The sequence below is a fragment of the Cannabis sativa genome, chromosome 8 (assembly GCF_029168945.1).
Source record: "Cannabis sativa cultivar Pink pepper isolate KNU-18-1 chromosome 8, ASM2916894v1, whole genome shotgun sequence".
In the NCBI taxonomy this organism is placed as follows: domain Eukaryota; kingdom Viridiplantae; phylum Streptophyta; class Magnoliopsida; order Rosales; family Cannabaceae; genus Cannabis; species Cannabis sativa.
Window position 1 is genome coordinate 32,519,997 of NC_083608.1, and position 22,113 is coordinate 32,542,109.

Consider the following 22,113-nt stretch of genomic DNA (forward strand, 5'->3'; position numbering starts at 1 on the left):
AATTAAGAATTTGGTGTAAATAATCTAAAAAATAATATATAATATATAAAAAATCAACAAATTAATGATTAAGGGATGCATGCCAGAACTGTGGGGCTAATTTCATCATAACCCTCAAACCTAAGACAAAGGCTTCAATAATTGGGCCGCCCATGACAAGCATGTTTTCTTATTAGACAATGCACAAATAAAATAAATTAAAAGTGTCTTTGCTCAATATATAAATATAAGAAAAATGTGGTGATATATAGTAAATTAGTAAGTCCAACTTTAATGTCTCCAAATGTTACAAATGGACAAGATAGAGATGTGATAAAACTTGACTTTGTAGTAATATTTCCCTATCAACTTACCGACCATGTTAGGACTTTTGGGAGATTGCCTTCATAAGTTTGAATGTTTGATGCCTTTGAAACTTTCAAGTTTTGTCTTTATCTCCCTCAAACCCCTAAAGATGGGTTTTAGAGGACCAATACACAATTCCTTTGTTTTCCACTTTGGGTCACATGTAGGACCTAGCTTCTTATTTATACTGTTTTGTGTCCTAGAATAACTTTCATCTTCATCAATTTTTGTTATGCTCGAAACCTTACTTTCCAATGTCAATGTGAGCTTTTCTCTTTAGATTTTTGTTCTTTTATATGTGGTGTGGTGGTTTGGAGTGGGACATCCATATTTTTCATATTCAGGCTCTAATTATATAGTGCATTGTGCATGCACATAACACAAATTAAAGAATATGTTTTGCCTTTGATGATTCCCCAACAAGAATTTAATGGTCATTTTGCAAGGAATAATTATTACTTTTCCCAAATTGTACTTCATGTTCATGTATATTTGAAAAGACAATAAGAGAATATATTACACACAACCATGTAATGTATTGATGACAACAGTGCATCTCGTGACAATTCTTAGATAAAAGTATAATAAAATAAAGTTCACTATTTCAATTCGAATCATTGATATTTGTTATTGAAAAAAAAAAAAAAATTTCCACACATTTGGGGCTTGGCATGGGTTGGTGGTGTGGTGTGTACTGTTGGGTAGGAAATGGGAAAAGAAAAGTGATTATTTTCTATTCTGTCTGTCTAGGACACCTCTCATGGACAGGGCCCTATTTTTGAAAAAAGATTAATTATAATACTTGCTGTAAGCGTGAATGAAAGAAAAAAGAAATGGTTAAAATTAATGTTGTGTGTTCTTTTCTTTTCTATTTTCCTTCTAAAAAATGAAACTTAAAATGTTGATTGTTTTGTAGCAATGGTTGCTACTACAGAATTATTAAATGTTCAATCTCTTTCTAAATGTTAAGTGATAGCAACTAGTTTATGATGTTATTGTTAGAGATATTATTACAATAAAATAAAATTAAGACATTACAATTCTATTGCAATATAATATAAGGATCAACAAAGAGATTAAATAAATATTACAATAGATAATATACAATATATATTACATATAAGAAAGGTAGAAAAATATACATATATATAAATATATGTATACACTCACTTACAATCTTAAGTGTAGATTAATAAGGATCACCATAATTTGAACAAGGTATTACATCTTTGTCCAAAACCTTATTTCCCCCATCTCTAAGTATTGAGAAACTCTCATGGAAATAACTTTGTGAATTATTAAGCCTTTAAGGGTTTTCTAACAAAGTACTTTCTTGATAGAAAACTTGTTCTCTCTCAAATGAGATCAAGTTTAGATGATCACACTTAGAATTCCTTTTATAATGTTTAGGTGATCACACTTAGAATTTAAAATACACACATTATTTTTCTTATATAAATGAGTATTAATATAATTTGTAACAACTATATTTCATACCAATTGAATCATATCATTAAATTGTGTAACAACCCTTTTATTACACTAAAAATGTGTGATTAACACATGAGTTACAAGTGATAACAAATTGTAACTCATCTCCAAGTTACAACATGTAGGTTACAAAAGTATATGTTAAAATTATATGTTATATATTTATTTACCATACACTTAATATATATTATTCACATAATCATATATTTATCACATTTTAATCTATACTTATTATATTATAAAATAATATAACAATCTCCCACTAGATTCAAATGTGTGATACACTTGTACCACACTTGTAACATTTATTTAATCAATCAAAATATAACATTTTCCCACTTTGATTGAATATACATACTTTCAAGGAAGTCTTGCTTAGGTGCATTAGGTGAAATGTCTTTCGACTTGAATTTTACCTTAGTATAGTTACCACAAAGTTTGATAAAATTTTGGTTGCCGTAGCATTGAACCACTATTCCTTTAGTACAAACCAGCGATAACACACATTCTTGCTAATGCTCACTTGAGACCGCATGTCTTGCTCTTGCACCGTTAATGGCCATGTGCAAAATTCTAATTCATGGACTCTTTAGAGAATAACTCCCAATTGTCATAAGAGGCGCCACCACCTGTAGTCCATATAGGTGGAGTTTTAGTATCCCATCACTCTTTAGATACTTCTTAAGCTTAAGTGAGTTTTCTTAAGCTTAAGCTCCATTAAAAAACCTTTCGCTCTTAACTTTCACCACATGTACTCATCCATAGATGGAACAATTGAGTACCACGTTCAATCTATTGACTTGTTATTACATATTAAACTTAAGACTAGATTTTTACTAGTGTTAAGATAGGTTACCCTCAATGAGCAAAACACTAAAGGAGTTTAGGTCCCATCCCTCGAAAATTTATGCTTTAATCTTATACGGAGATTAAGCAATTTGTTATAACCTTTCACTATTAATTTCATGTGAATCATGCATGCTAAAATATAGTGTTCACTTTATGACCACTTTTTTCTTTAAGTACTTAAGTTTTGATAATTCAATCATAAAAGATTAATTTTCACACAAATTAAACACTAATTTAGACATCAAACATGTCTAAATTACTCAATCATAGTTAGTAAGACGGTGGTAACCAAACCCGAAAGAGAGAAAGAGATCCAGACTCAGATCTTGATAATACTCTGCGACAGAAAAGAACAAAGGTTAGAGAACTGAGCGAAATGAGTCATTATATTTCGGTGCAACCAATGTAAGGTTTTCTAAACTCTTATGTGTTTAATTTTATTCTTTTAGAGATATTCATATTTAGGATGTTAATCAACATACTTGTTAGTAAATCTAGATCCTGGTAAAATATTTCCAACAAGACCATCTCCAATGGAAGATCTAAAATTTGTGTTAAATTTGGCACAAAAAATGAGTTTGTGCTATATTTGACCCACTATTTACAATTGTGCTCCAATACACAAGATGTAAAATAAGGAAAAAATAATTAATTATATTAATAATCATTTCATATTTTATTGAGAATATACAAAACTTATTATTTTTTATTATTTAAATAATGGTAACATGGTAAATAAAGTTTAGTAAAAGTCAATGAATCATAATAATTAGTGGCATTATAGTAAATAAAAAAGTAACATTTATGGTAGGCTAAATTTGACAGAATACTATATCTTGTGCCAAATTTGACACAACTTTTAGCATGTGCCAAATTTAGCACACTTTTTAGAATAGCATAGAGTATAATTTTTTTTTAAGTGTATTAAAATACAACAATACACCATCTTTTTGGCACTCCATTAGAGATGCTCTAAGATATAGCATAAGCATAGTGCTAAATTTAGCACACAATAAATGTAACTTTTTTAATTATAATTTTACCATTAATCATTAATGATAAACTTTAATACACATTTTTTAATTATAATATTGTCATTAGTTATTTTTAAATATTCTGATTTATTGATAATTATTAATCATATTTTACGTGTTATTATAATTTGCATCATGAAGCGCTATTATGCATTGGAGCATAATAACAAATATTGTAGCGAATATAACACTTGTTAGTTTCTTGTGCCAAATTCAACACAATATTTAAACCATCTCTAATGGGAGATGTAAAAATTGTGCTATATTTAGTACAAAAGTAGTTTTGTGGTAAATTTACACTAAATTTTAGCTTTATGCTCCAATGCACAATTTTGTTGTAAAATTTAATATTTAATTAATGTTCTATCAACAAAAAATAAAATCTAATAACTTTATAATCAATTTTATTATTATTTTAATATGTAAGACAATAAAAAAATAATATAAATGTTTCATAATTTAATGTGATAGTTAAATATACTAATAAAATAATAGAAATGACATAAATATAAATGAAAAAGTAGTGCATTTATTGTGATGAAAATTTTACATCATAACAAATATTGTGCTAAATTTGGTATATGCCAAATTTACATCATTTTTTGGTACATCATTGGAGCACACTTTTTGTTAAATGAGTTATATTTTAGCTTTTTACCACTTATCTATTGGAGATACTCTTAGACCTTGCATTGAAGATAGTCTAACATGATTTAATTTTTATATCACAATAAACATCACTTTTTTATTTACTATTTTGCCACTCATTAATGCAACTTTTTTATATTTTATTTATATATTTAATAAATATCAAATTTAGCCCGCATTTTGTCATTGATCATTAATAATACAATATACATTTTTTAATTATAATATTTTTATTTTCTATTTTTTTAAATATTTAATTTATGAATAATCATTGATGTTATTTTACTTTTTGTCTTATAATTTACGAGTATCTCCAATAGAGTGTTATAAATGTGGTGCATATGTATTTTTTAGCCCATGCTTATAAAATTAAAATCTAATAGTGGTTTATAAGACTATCTCTAATAGATGATGTATATTTTTTATTAAATTTGACCTAAAACATACCATAAAATTATGTTTAATCCAATTTTTGTATTTGGGCTCTAATAAACAAGGTGCAAATTAGCTATATAAAAGTCAATATTACCATTAATGTTCATTAAAAATATACAAAGTAATTACTTTTATTTATGTTATTTTAACATCTTATAAATATATCTTATTGAAAGTCAATGAATAGTATTAATAAGTGACAAAAAGATAATTAAAAATATAGTATTTATTGTGGATTAAAATTTGGCCCATGCAATCTTTTGAGCTAAATGTGACATTATTTTTAGCTTGGACCAAATTTGACACACATTTTACATCACTATTAAAGTTAAATTTTAGCAAAATATTCAAAAAAAAAAAAAAAATGGCAATGCACCATATTTATACATATTAAAAGTTGTGCCAAATTTAGTACAAAATATAGCATAGGCTGAATTTTATACCACAATAAATATCATTTTTTTCGTTTACTTTTGTATCACTCATTAATAATAATATAATTCATAACTTTTCATATTTTTATTTATATATTTAAGGATTTGTTTGGTACACCGTACTGTATTGTATCATATTATATTGAATTGTATTTTATGCAATATTTTTATTTAAAACTATATGTTGTATTAACTTTTATGGACACTTAAATATATAATGTTTTAGTATAAATTAAAGTTTAACATATAGTGTTATATAAAAATATAATTATACAATACAATATAACTTAGCTAATACGACATTCCAAACGAGCCCTAATATAGTTATTATATACTTTTTATAAAACATTAATATTTATATTTTTCTATTAAAGTAAAGTTTATTTGATACATTAGAACACAATTATAAAATTTAAGCTAAATATAATATTAACATATTTTTTGAGCCAAATATAATATAAAATTTACACTATCTATTAGAGATGGTCTTAAAATATTATTGTACATTGGGAACAATAGCAAATATAGCATTGGTTCATACTTTAGACCAAATTTAATACAAATTATACACCATATATTAGAGATCATCTTATCCTTTTTAATTTTTTTAATAATAATAATAATAATAATAATAATAATAATAATAAACTATGAAAAGCCCAAAAACTAATGCCCAAAAATAATAATTTAAAACAGTTACTGTGCACATTACAATTGCTCCGATGAGTAATGATAAGGAGACAAATGGAAGAAGAAAATTTAATGGATCTTCATCCTTCTTTCATCATTTCGATTGTCTTGCCCTTTGCCTTTTGGGACACTCTTTCTTTTCTCAGGGAAGGAATTCATAGTGACATGCTTTGTAACCTGAAAATAATAATAAATATTAATTAATATATATGGCCACATTTTATTCTAAATTTTAAATATGTACTATTTTAATTATAACAAAAGATACTAGATTATATTTAGATAAAACACAAATACTAAAAAGTTATTTACCAATTTAAAATATCAGTAATTACATAAAATATGACTTTCTATTATCATATTCCTCACTTACAAGATTGTAGGTATAACTGTTTTTGTAGTGAAGTATTATGTACATTATTATTGTATTACTTAGTAAATTGATCTTAATTTTAGAAATTACATAATTTTATTTATTATTTTTTTATATATATTTGATAGATTTTAGTAGCTTTAACCTATTTATATTTATTTGAGTTTAAAATAATTTTACATTAAATATTTTTATTCTTAATTATTTTAGTATTTTTTTGTTCTTCTAAATAATGCGGATAATGGTGGATTTTTTTTTTTTTTAAAAAAAAAAAAATATTTCAGATAATTTATTTAGAAGGGAAGTGAGAAACGAAAAAGGAAAAAAAAAATATAGAATAGAATTAGCATGGTTAGAATCACAAAAGCTATGCAAGCAACGCTGTCCTAATCCTATCTTCCACAGGAATCATTCAAGTAATTAATCACAGAAGTTAAATCTAAGTAGGGTTAAAAATAAAGTATATTTTAACGTATGTTAAACATTTCTTACAATTTGTAACGAAAAATTGTCACTTCAATTATGAATGAACTATATACACTACACACAATACAGCTATGATCCTAAAGGGCTTAACTAAATTGCTCTTCAGTCTTCAAGACAAATAATAACAATGATGAAATTTATGTAGAGATTGGTACAAATAGAATGTCAAAATAATCACATAAAATTCACATTTAGAGTATGTGGAATTTCCCTTTTTACACAATAAACATAAGAAGTTTGACTTAGTATTCGCGCGGGGTAAAAGATGTTAATTCAATGTAACGTGAACGATAAGTTTTGACTTCAAACTTAAATTCAAATGCTCAAATATGATTGTTTAAATGAGCGGTTGAAAGATCCATGAGAGTTTGAATGATTTGATCACTCGTTCAACTTCTCTCTATACTTAGAGTTCCTAGGTTTCTCTCCAAGAAAGTGTTCTTCGTTGCTTGATGAACACTTTCATAAAGGCTTGTTTAATCCCACACCTCATTTTTTATAGAGAAAAATCATAAGCAATCTTCATAGTTAGAAAATAGAGATAAGGATAAAGAGATTCTAATCTCTTGTATGAGTCTTATCCCCGCTTTTGTTAAAATCTAAGATCTCACAACCTAAAATTTGATAGTTCAAGAAAGTGATTTGATAGTGATTTTCTTCATCAATATCTATTTATATACTACACCCTTTATGACTAGATAGCCTACTAACTAGGATGCTAAAGTTGTTTATCAAAAAAAAAAAAAAAATATGATGCTAAAGTTCTAACAAAGCATCAGATATATCTAAGTAGTAGATTCCTCTTCCAAATTCTTATTTTATTCCTCACTTATTATTATTATTATTTTTTTTATTATGATTATCTTTAATTGCCTACATTCACGGCAACATCAAAGCCTAAAAACCCCATACACATGGAATAAAATATTAGGAAGCCAATACTACCAGCCAACCAAACCAACCATGGTCCATGTTAGTCCTGTTTGAATTTTTATATAATTAAGTTAATATAATATAGTTATAATCTTACTGGGATCTAGCTCAGTGATAAGGGCTGCTCCTCTGAAGTAACAAGTGGCTCCTTTATTTTTGAATCTCTGGAAGTAACTGTTGAAGGCATAAGAAGCATGGTCTTTGAGAGTGTTTGGTAAATAACAAGTTTTGTTAATCTGAATCTCAGTGCAGTCAGCTCCTCCTTTCCCACATGCCCAATCTATGGCTCCCTGCAACTCATCATCTGAGCTTTGCTCATCTGCTATGCACCATTGCTCAAATTCCCCTTCTGTACGAATCAAAACACCACACCACACATTATATTATAACAACTCATTTCTAATGCACAATAATGTATACGACTATATCACATTATCATTCTTTACCTGATATCTGTGCAACTATTGACATAAAGAGCAGAGCAACCGATATCCTTAGCAGATAATTTGACATCTTTGACTGAAAGAGAGACAGAGAGAAACAAACAAAAACTCAGCAAATGGATGACCTATATATAATATCCAATCCAACTTGGTATTTGAAAATATATACAGCTATATATATAATTTCTCATTTTTTTTTAAAAAAAGAACATTAAATGAAGGAAAATGCCATTTATGGTATGTGGTCCTACGTGTATGGCACATGCATATTCTGACAGTTGATGTTAAATGGGTTCCACTTCCACTTAGGCCAACAAACATAAGGTTATGGTATGGTACCAACATTTGTAAGAATATTATGCTAACTACATTAATTCATGCAAGGAAATCAATTAAAGTCATTTATTTTACTCTTTTACGTCAACCTCTTTTATTTTCAATTTTATTATTATTATGAAACCGTGTTAGTTATTTGATATCAACTCAGAAAGTATACGAGTATTTACAATATTAAAACCAAATTACGCATATAATACAGAACACAAAAATCTTAACACAGTGGCTCATTGCATTGAGTGGATGACATAATGTCAAAACAGCCACAACAAACTGGAAACTGCAATCTTACACCCTCCAAGAATTCCACTTGGCATCCCAGTACTAAGCCTGAGAAAGATGAGAGATTATTTATTTTGAGCAGAGTTCAAAAAATGGATACTTCTGGCATTACAACATTTTTACTTTACAGCCAGTTTCTATGGAGGGAGAAGAAAAGAAAAAGTGTACCACCAGGACACCATTTACAGTTAAGTAACTAAAAGAATTGTGACTTATGTACAGAAGAAGCCATTTCTCTAACTCCCTTCAACAGCCACCGTGACAATGTAGAAGGGATGGAAACCTTAGAAGCCAAGTCTTCGATGGACCTCAGCCGTACCTCTGAGCACACTTGAATCTGATTGGTCATAACAAACCTAATTTCCTGGAAAATGAACAAAAAAAAACATCCCGGTCCAAATGAGTTTAAGAGATTCCAGGCTGTGACAACAAAGAGAGGGAGATTATGAAAAAATGAGATATCAACTAAGCCAAATACAGTGACAATGAGTACTAGTTACCGTAGTTGTTAAAACAAGGTGTGACAGGATTAGGTCCTCCAGCAAATTGCAGTTAGCCTACTTAGTTGCAGAGACATAAAGCTCCAACTGCTCGAGCCAAGCATAGTGACGCGTAGATCAACTGCTTGGCAGAACCACAATGGAATGGACAAACAAATTAGTGTTATTTTCACTCTTTACTCTCTATCAACCCGACTCAAAGAAGCGTGCCACTGCTGAGTAAAGCTGATCTTCTTCAAACGGCTTCGACACATAACCATCCATTCCACACTTCATACATTCTTCATTTGAAGCTTGAAATACATCAGCAGTCATAGCCAAGATAGGAGTGTGCCAATGAGTCACATTTCCAAACATCTCGCTTGATGCTTCTCCAGATGCTATTTTCTCGTTTACATTGCTTTCCTTGAGGCGAATTTTCCGAGTTGCTGTAAACCTGTGTAATTAAATTAGCCATTAGAATATTAATAAATGATTCGAGGCCTTTCGTAAACTCTGGGCCCTGATCTCTTATTTTTCATGATTACTTGAGATCCTTCATGTACAAAGACTATATATCAAAAGAACGAGCAGATTGATTACCCATCCATTTCAGGCATTTGGAGATCCATGAAGCAAGCATCGAAGCTGTGAGGTGGTTCAAGCTTTTCTAAAGCAGCTTTCCCACAATCCACACAGGTAACAATAGCTCCATATTTCTTTAGAGCACCTTCCGCTACTCTTCTATTCACCATGTTGTCATCCACCACCAAAATTTTCCTTCCTCTCAATAATGTTCCAAGAGGTAATTTTTTCTTTTGGTTCATGAGCCTCTTCTTACCATTTGCAAGGGCATCTTGCAAGCAGGCAATTAAAACACTTAATCTAAGTGGCTTTGTCAGAACATTATCCACCCCACCGGCAGATTTGAGCGCATTGCGTTCGCTAGTGCTAATTGAGGTAGTCAATAGAAATATCTTTGGAGGGTTTGTAAGGGATTCTGTAGCACAGGTTTGCCTTAGCTGCCGCAGCAACTTATGGAATGTTAGACCAGCTTCACTATCCCAAACATCTTTATCAACAAGGATCATGGCCAAATGTGGGGAAGAAAAGCTAAAAAGAAAAACAATACATTAGAATCTTCACTCAAATAACTCAGGCAATATAAGCACAATATATATTAGTTAGTTGTCCTGCAGTACAATCTAGTTGATGCTACAAAAGCTAAAGTAAATCCCTAACACATCATACATTTGAATATGTATTTCTTACTTTTGAGTATCATAGAAAGAGCAATCTACCTGGCGTTAGAAATATTTGAAAGATAAGAGGATGCCGATTCCATGCTTAGAGCTATATCAGCAGATATCCCCAACCTAGCTAGATGGTATCTCGTAACTTCAGCTCGGATAGCTCTCTTTTCTATTACTAATGCTTTTAGTCCTCGGAATTCAGAAACAACTGGATCATTTTGTTGCCACTTTGTGTCTAAAGAACTGGTATTTCCTTTCCTTAAAGATCCAGTAAATGAAAAGGTACTGCCAGTGTCCTGTTCACTGACAAATCCTATTTCTCCATCCATGAGTTCAACCAAACATTTACTGATACTCAATCCTATTCCTGTTCCACCATATGTTCTTGACGTGGAACTATCAGCCTGTACAAAAGGTGTAAAAATGTTACGTTGTGCATTCTGAGGAATTCCAACACCGGTGTCTTCGACTGTCACCAGTAGCTTAATCCTATCAGATTCATCTCCTGTTGAGCTGCTTAAATTTTTAAAATGCTCCCAACTTTTCCATCTATGAACCACTCGAGAACCACTCAATGTATTGTAGGTATTGCTTGGCTTATCTTCAACTGAATCTAAACCCTGTTTAAGCACTGTGTCCATAGAGTCAGCTGGGCATTTAACTTCATCTGCTAGATGCACCGTGACAAATATGTGTCCGTTGTCAGGGATGAACTGCAAGCCATTTGAATTATTTGCACAAAATTATTGAAACTGTTGTAAAATAATAAAAAAAAAAATGATAGCCAAATATACAATTTTAAAACAACCATCCAGTTAAAGTCTCCAAAATAAGTTTAGCAGGTAAACACTCAAGGAGCTACAAAAATCCATACCCTTTAAATCCCATTCAAATAAAGATTGCAGTGATTATATTAACGACCACATATTGATAACAAATAAACTTCAAACATCATAGGCAAATTGTTGTGAAATTATTTTTTAGGATCACAAATCATATATCTGTATAGAATATTTTTATTCTTAACTTGATGCAATATCACTAGTAATCTTCATGTGAACAATAACTATATTCCATCATGAGAAAGTTGAACAATGCTACGTTCAAATAGTCACTTATGACATAGAAATGTAGTCATTTTTATAGTGACTTTAGACATAGAAATGTAGTCACCTGTATATTGAATATTATTAAGTAAAGAAACAAGTCCATTCCAAAACTATGGGAACGAGGATACTGAGAAAATGTTCAAACAGTCGAGATTCGTGCAAAGCTCGTGAAAATAAATGAAAAATATCAACACAGACAATGCAGCAGTGACATTTAGAAACATGTTGCCACCCTTTGGAGGAGATGATAACTAACTCTCTGACTGATTTTATATTAAGTCAACCCAAAATAATTTTAGCTATTGACCATCATTGCTCCATTCTTTAGTGCTCAAATTGTAAGAACAGCAATGAAAAACAAAAGCCGCAAAATAGAATAGATGCATTAATGGATACACGAGTAATTAAGCCTCAAATTATATACATGGTTACATAAATATATATTTATACATGTGTGTGTGTGTGTGTGTGCTTGTAGGCATAGAGAGGAGTTATCACTGACCTTAATTGAATTTCCAACTAGATTAGTGATTATCTGCCGAAAGCGTCCAGGATCACCAATGACAACTTCAGGCACTCGATTTGAGACATAAACAGCCAACTTCTCCCACCAAAACAACAAATGTGTACGTATTAAGGTACAATAAAGACACCCATCATATAAACAGAAATTGAACTGGGAAACTGAAATTTCCTTTTTACCTCAATCCCTTTTTCATTAGATTTTCCTGAGAAGAGTGACAGAACATTATCAAGTACAGAGCGCAAATCAAAAGGAACATCCTCAAGTTCAAGCCTGCCCGATTCTATTTTAGCCTGGTCAAGAACCTCATTTATAAGTGAAATCAGGTCTTTCCCACTAGCATGAGCAGTTTGAGCATAGTCTTGTTGGGTTGCATCAAGGTCAGTGTCCATCAACATTTGCAGCATACCTGGATGGGAGAGGAAGTTATATCATTTTACTTGATCTTGAGACATTTTCACAAGCAATTTTATAGAGATGAACTTTAAGCTTACCTAAAACACCATTCATTGGTGTCCTTATCTCATGAGAGACAGTTGCTAAGAACTACAAAAACATAAAGAAATTAATAACAGAAAATTTGACTATACTTCAAATAATGGAAAATACAACAAAGCTATTTATTTGAAGATGCAAGTTTGAAATCAATGATCTGTATAAAAAACTTTTCAGTAATAGGAATCATAAACTAAAAATGAGTAATGAAAAATCAACTATCCAACTGAATAATTAATAATTAAAAAAATATATAAAAGAAATGAATGTTTACAGTCTTGGTCTAAAGATAAAGATTCAACCAATCTTAAATATATATATATATATATATATTTGAAAAGCACCTGAGATTTTGCCACATCTGCAGCTTCAGCACGAGCTTTAAGTTCTACCATCATGCGATAATCTGCCTCCACTTTTGCTATTTGGCGTATGGCTCCATAAAAAATATAGCCAACTAGTAAAGTAATAGTAACCACTCCACCCGATGAAAGAATTGCCATCATTGGTAAAGGAGGTCTTTCCTTGAACCTACAGCAAAATGGAAACATTTTAACAGTGGAAAAATAAGTGATTGTGTCCTTTTTTTCACAAGATAAATATATAAAAGGAGTAAAAGATCTAACCTGCAATGCATTTCATGCTTGCGAACTGGATCTCCAAAGTCTAGACTGCTAGTGTGCAATAGACCAGTATCAGTAACATCAGTACCATACATATTGATAGGCGCAGATGCATTAGTTGTATCATAAACATTTACAACAATTGTCTCCTTGCTGGCAAGTTGGTGTAGGAGCTTTTCAACCAATGACGGGACATCATATGATGCACCAAGGTACCTAATAGAAAATGTCAGCAATTAGACGAGTGTACCTTGGTGAAATGGTACATGTCTATAGGCATCTTGAAAGTTAATTGATTCCATAAATATGGTATCTATCTAGTGACTCTAATCTATTTTAGCTTCTGACATACAGTACAAAATATATCTTAGAAATTTTAAACACTAGCCTATAGACATGTACAAAAATTTACAAAATCTGAACTTTGACACAAAATAGTACCCAACAGTAGCCTCAATACGTTGCTCTGCCGTAGCATCAGGTGGCAGTTCAGTGTCATAGACTGCGAAAGTAAGTACTACACCAAGGTTATTTGACTTTAAAAGCTTAAAAGGAGAAGTAAGGACTCCCTTCCCTGTTGCCCTGGCCCGCAAGATGTTCTCACGATCTTCCTATAAAATGATAACATTTGCAATTTAGCAAAATCAAGATGATGGATGATCATTAGCATATATAATGCAGACAAGAGGATGATTACAAATCTAAATAGTGACGAGTAATATTCTCCTTAAAAGAGAATTATCAAACATTGAAAAGACTACCTATCCTTCAGTTGAAAGCCTAGTCAAATTCCCAAATTAACAGAAGCAATAGGACAAACACTGGCGCCATAAAAAAAATCAAATTTTGCTTAACACCATTTAGTAGTATTCTTGTTCAATATCATCATCTCAAACAATTGATCCTCCTATCTCACAAATTCTATTATTGCAGAATTAAGAGTTTCATTTTACCAATATTAGTCAGTAATATGTGCTACATCAACTCTTCTAGATCAAGTTACAGGAGCAACTCAATAAATCATCAAACACATACTGTATCTAAAAGCACACATTCCAAAGTATCATTAATAAGTATTCTAGTAGCAAAGAAAACTATCAATTTGACCAGTTATTATTTCCAAAAATGTCCATGAAAAGCAAGGCAACAAAATAATCAATATTTTTTCATTGGGTACATTTGAACAGCAAAGAAGAGCATACCTTTCCTGACATCATGTCAATAGATACAATGTGGGAGACAGTTTCTTGAGAAAATATAACAGGTGCATATTCATCTTCAACAGGTGCAGGATCAAAATTTTCTGGAATACAATCATGTACTAAAGTTTGTTCCTCTGTTTCCATTTTCTTTATGGTCCATCCATGTTCCTTCTCAAATTGTTCTCTCTCTGAGTGAAGAACTTTCAAAGCATATGCGACACCACTAGTAAGCGGTCTCTCGAAAGATGTTCTCTCTGTATATTCTCCAAATGTTTTCTGCCAAACAATGCAGGGGATCATAATTACTTAGTATTTACTCTGGCACAGTAATGTTACAGCTTTACTTCTAAATATAGAATTGCATTGCTGTGTGTTGTCTTAATTTTCAAATAATTTTGTTCAAAGAAAAAAGAAATTGCAGACAATAAAGTCCAATGTGTAGTTATGAATGATGATAATGTAAAACATCAGCATAATTAGACATAAAAGTTACCTGATCAATGGCAGAAGGATGTTTTCCATGGTGAAAGGTAGATACGAGTATAGCTAAAGCATGAACATGATTCATACTGACATTAAATTGATCCTGTAACATCCGGGCTCGTTCATCACACATATTAGATAGTGTTTCTTTACTCCCAAAATAATGTTTTCTACTGAAGTGCCAATATAGGAAAAATGATAAGGCAAATCCAAGCAAGAAAAAAACGACTAGAAGCTTTTTCCTCCATTTTCCAGCACCCCTAGGAGGACTATGGCCTTGCTGTTGCTGTTTGTGTGGCTGCTTCTCTTGTTGAGCCAGCGGTCTTTCATTAACCAATTTCTGCTGTTGAGACAATGGCTGGTCATGAACAATCTTCTGCTGCCAACTAGCTGGATGCTCAGCAACCGGTAATGTCTTTTCCCTCCGTAATTTTGAAGCTAGTTTGTAACTCAATATAAGTCCAGCAACGAACCACCAATATCCGATTAACAAATCACAAAAAAGCTGGCACTGTTTCCTTGCACAGGTAGTCAACGCTGCTGATTGTAACACATTCTAGAGGTCAAAATGAACAAAATTAGTTTCAGATCAATATCAAGTACAGAATCTCTGAACACAAAGAATTTAGATCTTTCAACAGAGGATAATGAACACAGAAACAATTTATAGAAACACAAGCATGCAAGTTACAAATGGATGATTTCATATGAAATAGATATTTTAGATGTAATAGCTGCTGTGTGGAGTGAAAATATTTATCCAACTTCCGATTAAGGGAAAGTATGTCCACATAAAAAAAAAAACCTTAAAGCTGCAATGACTGAGCATTTAGAGTCCAAATAACAAAAAGTTATATGCACATGTTCATTGCATTATCTTCAATATTGTTATCATACTTAAGTGAGTATACTTGTAAACCTTTTCAAGAATAATCATCTCCCATAGGCTATTTGACCTCTACAGACCTCGGAATAATGTTCAAATCAACATTAGAATTGAAGCTAATTACAGTTTTAGATATGCCCTCAGATGATTAGAAACCACCAGCAAAACAATAGTACAGTATACCACACACTCTGACACACAGAAATCAGTATGTACATGTTTCTCATCTTTCATATATTTAGAGGGGGGAGTCAGGCATTGTTAACATAATCAACTAGCACAGATGGAAACATGCATAATATTTCAAAACTCAAAAGCACGAATTCGGCATTACATTCTAGTACGAGCAGTGTACCTTTCCAGAAATCTGACGCATAGCTGAAACTATAAGCTGCAAAGCATGTGATAAAGATGTGTCCTTTAGAGGCGCAGAGTACAGCTTCCAAGGGTTGCTTTCCTCTTGAAGATCTAAGCATTGATTTGGCGATCCTATATATTCCACATCCCATTTGTGAGGCTTTAGTGATTCCAATTCGTCTGAGCAAAGTACCCTCATAGAACAGACAATGCCATCACTTGACATGCTTTTATTTAATGGTTCTTTGGTACACTCCAGTGATGCTATCTGCAAGGAACATAGAAGTTAGAATAGTAAGAGGTAAAGGAAATTGATAACATTTACAACTTTTTTCATCTGGATGCTTAATTTGCTAGTAAGTGTCCTATGAAACAGTTATTAATTCTCAAAAAGATTTGCCATCAATCATTTGACAATGATAACAGAAATATCACAAGATATATAGCAATGTTCATTTTTGGTCTGATTAGAATCTGAGATATTCTTATAAGATCTAACATTATCTATTTATGAGCAGATTTTATATGTGAAACAATTAAGTTTCTTTGTTTGCAGTAATAAACAGTAAGAGTTATAATAAAACTTTACACACCAGATAGTTTGTCATGAAGAGTGACCAAAGCTCGTAGGAGCTCTCTTAAGTCCTAAATCTAATTTATGAGAAATTAGGTTCAATAAACTGGAAATTTGGCATTGCATGTAGTGCTAAAGAATCCTATTCCTAATACAAATTAATTCATAACAGTAAGATGGACATATTGGAAAATTTGGCAGAACAGCTTTCAAATCTTATCCCAACAAAATTCAAACAAATTACCGTATCAACACAAGGGTAGTTTCGACACCAAAAAAAAAAGGAAAGAAAAGAAAAATGTAACTGTTGGAAAGCTTATTTATTTGATAGGAAAGAAAGAATTTTGAGATTTCATTGCTTTCACTTGCATTACTTTTCACAACTCTATTCAAGATGGGTTAATCAGAAGAAGAATATAGTTAAGATATATACATATACATATATGTATGTGTGTGCATGTATACAGAGAGAGAGAGAGAGAGGGAGAGAACAGCAACAACACACAGAGACAGAATTAGAGTGATATTACAGATATCACCAGTCAAATACTCGACAGCAGAGAATAAGAAATGACTCAAAGCAAAGACAAGGAGGTTCTAAGTATGCAAGTTTAAGAATGATGAATAGAGAAAGCACCTGATCTGATTTGGAGAATAAGGAAGCTAAATTGTGAAGCTGGTTCTTGCTAACATTGAAACACTTGTGCGAGATTGATGTGTTATCCTGGCACGTGGTCAGAATCTTCACTTTCTCCTCCAAAGTCTTGTAATCCAAACTCAACAAAAACCAAATGCTCCCAATCGCTACGAACCCAAAAAGCCAGAAAAACAAAAGCTTTCTGGTCCATTTTCTCAAACAATTTGGCCCCAACAAAGTCTCCTTTGCCTTCTTCACCCTTAAATTAGCTGGTAATCTACCATTCAGGCCAGAAAGCTTGCAATTAAGAGACATACTAACCAAAACCCACCTATTTATCTTTACAAATATTCTCGAAAGCTTAAAGAACGTTCCTTTTTCAGCAGAGCAACTCATCAAAATTTGACCCCCAAGAGTAAACCCAACTGAGAAAAATCAACAATGAACTGGGATTGAATAGAACATGGCAAAAAATCTGAGCAAACCCAGTTCATCGAACTCAAACAAAATCAATGCTTATCTGCAAACAAGACCAACTTAATCATTGAAGAAGAAGAAGAAGAAGAAGAAGAAGAAGAAGAAGTCTAAGAGAAAAAGTAAATGGGATATCTTTTATCTTTCTACACTTGACTAAAGTTCCCTTCTTTGAAGCTAGTTTGAACTCACCAAACTTCACTTTCATGTTAGCCTTTAACCAAGGCCAAACACTAAATATCAATGGAAGCCAGAACAAGAAAAAGCTGAACCCAACCCTTGTTTTATCTCAGTATCCTCTGAGCGAATCATTAATGAGATATGAGGAAAACTGACCCTTTCCTATATCTGACTGCTTCTTCTCTCCCACAAAGAACTGTACAATTAAAAAGTGGTCTCAAAGGAGTAACATTTTTTTCATTCATGGGCAACCAATATCAGGAAAAAAAAAAAAAATTGGTTGTTTTGATGTACGACCCCAGTTTTGTTCTTTGCAGAGAGGTACTCTCCTACTCTAGACCCAGTTGGTTTCTCTAGAATTCCAACTGGAATCAATGATAAGGTAAAAACAAAAAATAATTAAATTAAAATAATATATATTTAAAAGAACTGTCTTTTCTTTTTTTCTTATTTTTTTTAATTATTAAAAAAAAAAAAAGCCAACAACATCTAAAACAACAGCTCTCTCTCTTTCTCTCTTTCTCCTCTCAGTTTGGTGTCCAGCTCCAGCAGTGGATATGAGGTTGGGCACATCATTATCTCATCATCTAAGTGGGGGAAGGTTTAACCAAAAATAAACAAAGCCCAAAGTTCTATTTTACTCAACAAATAAACCAAAATTAAGTATTTATAACTTTTTAATTTTCTTCTATTTAATAAACACATATAATATATTTTCCTTAAAAAAAAAAATCATAAATATGCAATATGATTTGTAACACTGGCCCTCCCCCTTTGCTTTTTGTAATACTTGAAAGAGACCGCACCTTACACTGTTTTTTCATTATTATTTCTTTTTTTCTCCGCACATATATATTTATAGGTAGAGAGAGAAACTCATATCTTATTTTTATTTTGTTTTTATTATTATTAAAAAATGGTTATCGATGCAGGAAGCAGATGGTTCAGTTCAGAATCAGAGTTCAGCTCTTCTTTTTCTTTATCGGGTTTCACTTATTACAAATAATATAATTATTTATATTCTTATTCTAAGTATTTCTGATTAGCAGTTATTGAAATTATACATAAGGAGAAATTGGGCAATTACTCGGGTAAACAAGCACCATGCAGCTGGCGTTATATAGAAGAATCTCTAAAAAATGTGCAGTGTTTGGAAGGTATATATATACTTTCATTATTTTATATAATGAGATGATGTGGGTATCAATGAAAATATATGTCGGCTATATACCTTACCCACCAACTTAAAATAATGCAAAATTAATTAAAAAGAAAGATAATTAAGTTCATTATAAGAATGCACAAAAGAAAGTAAATGGAACTTTGAAAAAAAAAATAAAACAAAACAAAAAAACAGCTCCTTATACACTAATTCTTTCAATCAAAACCATCATTAGTCTTACCATTATTATTACTTTGTTTATTTATTCTCTAGCAAGGTTTCTATTCCATGTTGCCAATCCTACATTAGTATCATTTAAACTATTTTAATTTGGACATTAAATGTAATTAATATTTTGTTAAACTTAATTTAGTTGGTAGGTTGTATTGTTGTAATAATATTGGATTTGATTATTATAAATTTTTAGCTTTAGACAAGTATTTCATGGTCAGTTACTGTTGTCCTAGTGCTGACACTTAAAAAAATTAAAAAAAAAATTAAAAAAAATAGGAGTGCAGTATTGTGTTTGAACCGGCCCCAAGTTAAAATGTATGTATTTGTATTAAAGATATATATAGTGTGATTTGTACATTTTCATTTTGAGGTGGTATTTATTTATTAAGCAGCCATTATCTCCAGCCATTATCTGATTAATTAAGTATTTGGTTTAACACTTTGGTGGAAATCGGTTTGGTCCTCTAATATCCCTCCAAAAATCAAATACTTCATTTAGAAAGCCTTTCATCATCTCCTTCCTTCTAAGCTTAACCTTTTCACTTGAAAAATTCTCAATAACCCTTGTTGTTCTATTTGTCTTAACCATGTTGACTCTAACACTCATCCTTTCTGCATTGTTCCAGGGCAGGTAAGATATGGAAACAACTTAAGTTTTCTTCTTTTTTCTCTAATAATAAAAACTGTGATATTAAAGATTTCTTGTTAAGAGGTTTTGATGCTTTAAGAAAAGAAGACTTAACTATTTTTTTCGAAATTTTATGGGCAATTTGGAACAAGCATAATAAGTTCATTTTCAAAAATAACAAGCCTATGGATCTAGATGTGGAATTTTCTGTCATCTCCTTTTTGCAGGAATATAAGAATGCACAAACAAAGTTTACTTCCACACATGTCCATCATCAACTTGAAGAGTCACCCTTGCTGCCTTCTCGAGGAATGTATAAACTCAATGTAGATGCAGCAGTTTGATCTCACTCAAAAACTCATAGCTATGGAGCAATAGTCCAAGACTCTCACAACATAATCATTGTTGGGTTTTCCTCTTCAGCTCATTTTGGTCTGTCCCCCATTTTTGTTGAAGCGGAGGCCCTCCACCGCGCTTTATACTGGTGTCAAACAGTTCGTTTCCCATTCAGCTCATATTGTCAGATTGCTAGAATTTGATCTCAAAAATTCAAAAGAAGCTCAATGACTGCTCTGCCCTCTCTGGCTTTATTATGGATATCGTTTCCTCTTTGTCCTTCTTTCTAGGTGCTTAAATCAGGTTTGCTCCCAGAACAAAAAATACTTTGGTGCATAATTTGGCTTAGGCAGCTCTAGGAACTGGCGAAGAGATTGTTTGGAACCAATTGCCCATCCATTCTAGATCTTTGTAATCTGTGTGCTTCTTCTTGTTCGTCCTTTGGTTACAGATCTTGTATTTTCAAGAAAAAAGGTATTTGGTTTAACATGCGTTGCACGATAGGGTTGTTGTAACGCCCTAAATAATTAGGCACGCTACCCAAGTTACTTGTGAAACCCTAATCCCCTAAACGAGATTACTAATCAAAAAGGCGCAGAATTCAAACTTTTGTAATAAACAGAATGAAAATACAACTTGTAATAATTTAAACTTTACAATAGTTGGGATCCCAAAAATATTTACAAACTTTATTACAAGTCTCATTCTTTCAGCCGGCCTAAATGGCAAAATAGAGTTTTAAAATATTTCACTGGTAGACCCTTAACCCGCTTGGTCTGATGTGGCTCAGACATGTACATTCTTCGCCCAGCTCCTGAACTCATGGCTGATCAGCTAAACCCTTACCCTTTCCTGCACAGTAGAGCACCCGTGAGCCAAACCCAGTAAGACAGTATAAACAATAATAATATTAAGCTCATCATGCTATCTAAATAATATGCCATTCACATATACGTCTGTGTGAAAATTGCACTTACATGCCCATTTATGTCTACGTGGTGTAGACCTATGTGTTGCGCTCACACATCTGTTTAAATCTACGTGGCGTAGACCTACGTGTTGCTCTCACACGTCTAAATACAATAAGGCCTTAGAATGGTTCATCTCGGTTATGGTTACCGAGTCCAACCTGATTATGCCTTAAGCGCATAATCCTTGAATCTCATTACATTTAACATGGCATGGCATTTTCACACATATATCACTAGGGTTATAATCCTAGGCTATTAGACCGTTCCTATTAGGGTAATCACCCTAATCCCAGTTACTAAACAATCATACATATCACTTTCAATATAAGCGTCACTGCACATACTCTACATGCTAACCACCGTCTTACCTGTTGTCCTGCAATAGCGCAATAGCAGAGATTCCGAATCCCTGGGTGCTCCTGATCAGGTGCCAGTAATCCTAGTCACACAATCTGGGAATTTTCACACTTAGGGTTAACCCCTAATTTCACATTCATAAAACTTAATCATGGCATTTAAAATTTAGATAATCACATAGAGCTCGGAACAAGCTTTCCAACGATATAAAGAACTCCCAAATCGGAGTTCGAAATCACAAGATATGAATTTTCAAAGTTTGCACTCAAACTGCCCTGAAAATCGAGGGCGGGCCGCAGCATGCCCAAGCCATGCCGTGACATATAGGAGAAAATCCCAGGTTCCCCAAAAGGAGGCGGGAGCATGCTGCG

The 22,113-nt window shown here is 32.0% G+C and overlaps 2 protein-coding genes across 2 annotated transcripts; both read right to left on the bottom strand.

Annotated features, from left to right (window-relative positions):
- Nucleotides 1-5,898: 5,898 nt before the first annotated feature.
- Nucleotides 5,899-8,321, bottom strand: LOC115701112 (glucan endo-1,3-beta-glucosidase 4). The gene is made up of 3 exons (XM_030628807.2): nt 8,165-8,321; nt 7,816-8,067; nt 5,899-6,103 (listed from the first exon to the last, which is right to left on the bottom strand). The coding sequence occupies exons 1-3, from the start codon at nt 8,229-8,231 to the stop codon at nt 6,069-6,071; spliced, it is 354 nt and encodes a 117-aa protein (XP_030484667.2). The 5' UTR covers nt 8,232-8,321; the 3' UTR covers nt 5,899-6,068.
- Nucleotides 8,322-8,662: 341 nt separating this feature from the next.
- On the bottom strand, nt 8,663-18,551 carry LOC115701110 (histidine kinase 2). The gene is made up of 15 exons (XM_030628806.2): nt 18,067-18,551; nt 17,401-17,920; nt 16,188-16,457; nt 14,957-15,502; nt 14,464-14,739; nt 13,703-13,872; nt 13,265-13,477; nt 12,983-13,169; nt 12,638-12,689; nt 12,323-12,552; nt 12,123-12,221; nt 10,560-11,224; nt 9,862-10,371; nt 9,280-9,715; nt 8,663-9,143 (listed from the first exon to the last, which is right to left on the bottom strand). Exons 2-14 carry the CDS (start codon nt 17,794-17,796, stop codon nt 9,466-9,468), a joined length of 3,864 nt encoding a protein of 1,287 aa, XP_030484666.2. The 5' UTR covers nt 17,797-17,920; nt 18,067-18,551; the 3' UTR covers nt 8,663-9,143; nt 9,280-9,465.
- Nucleotides 18,552-22,113: the final 3,562 nt, after the last annotated feature.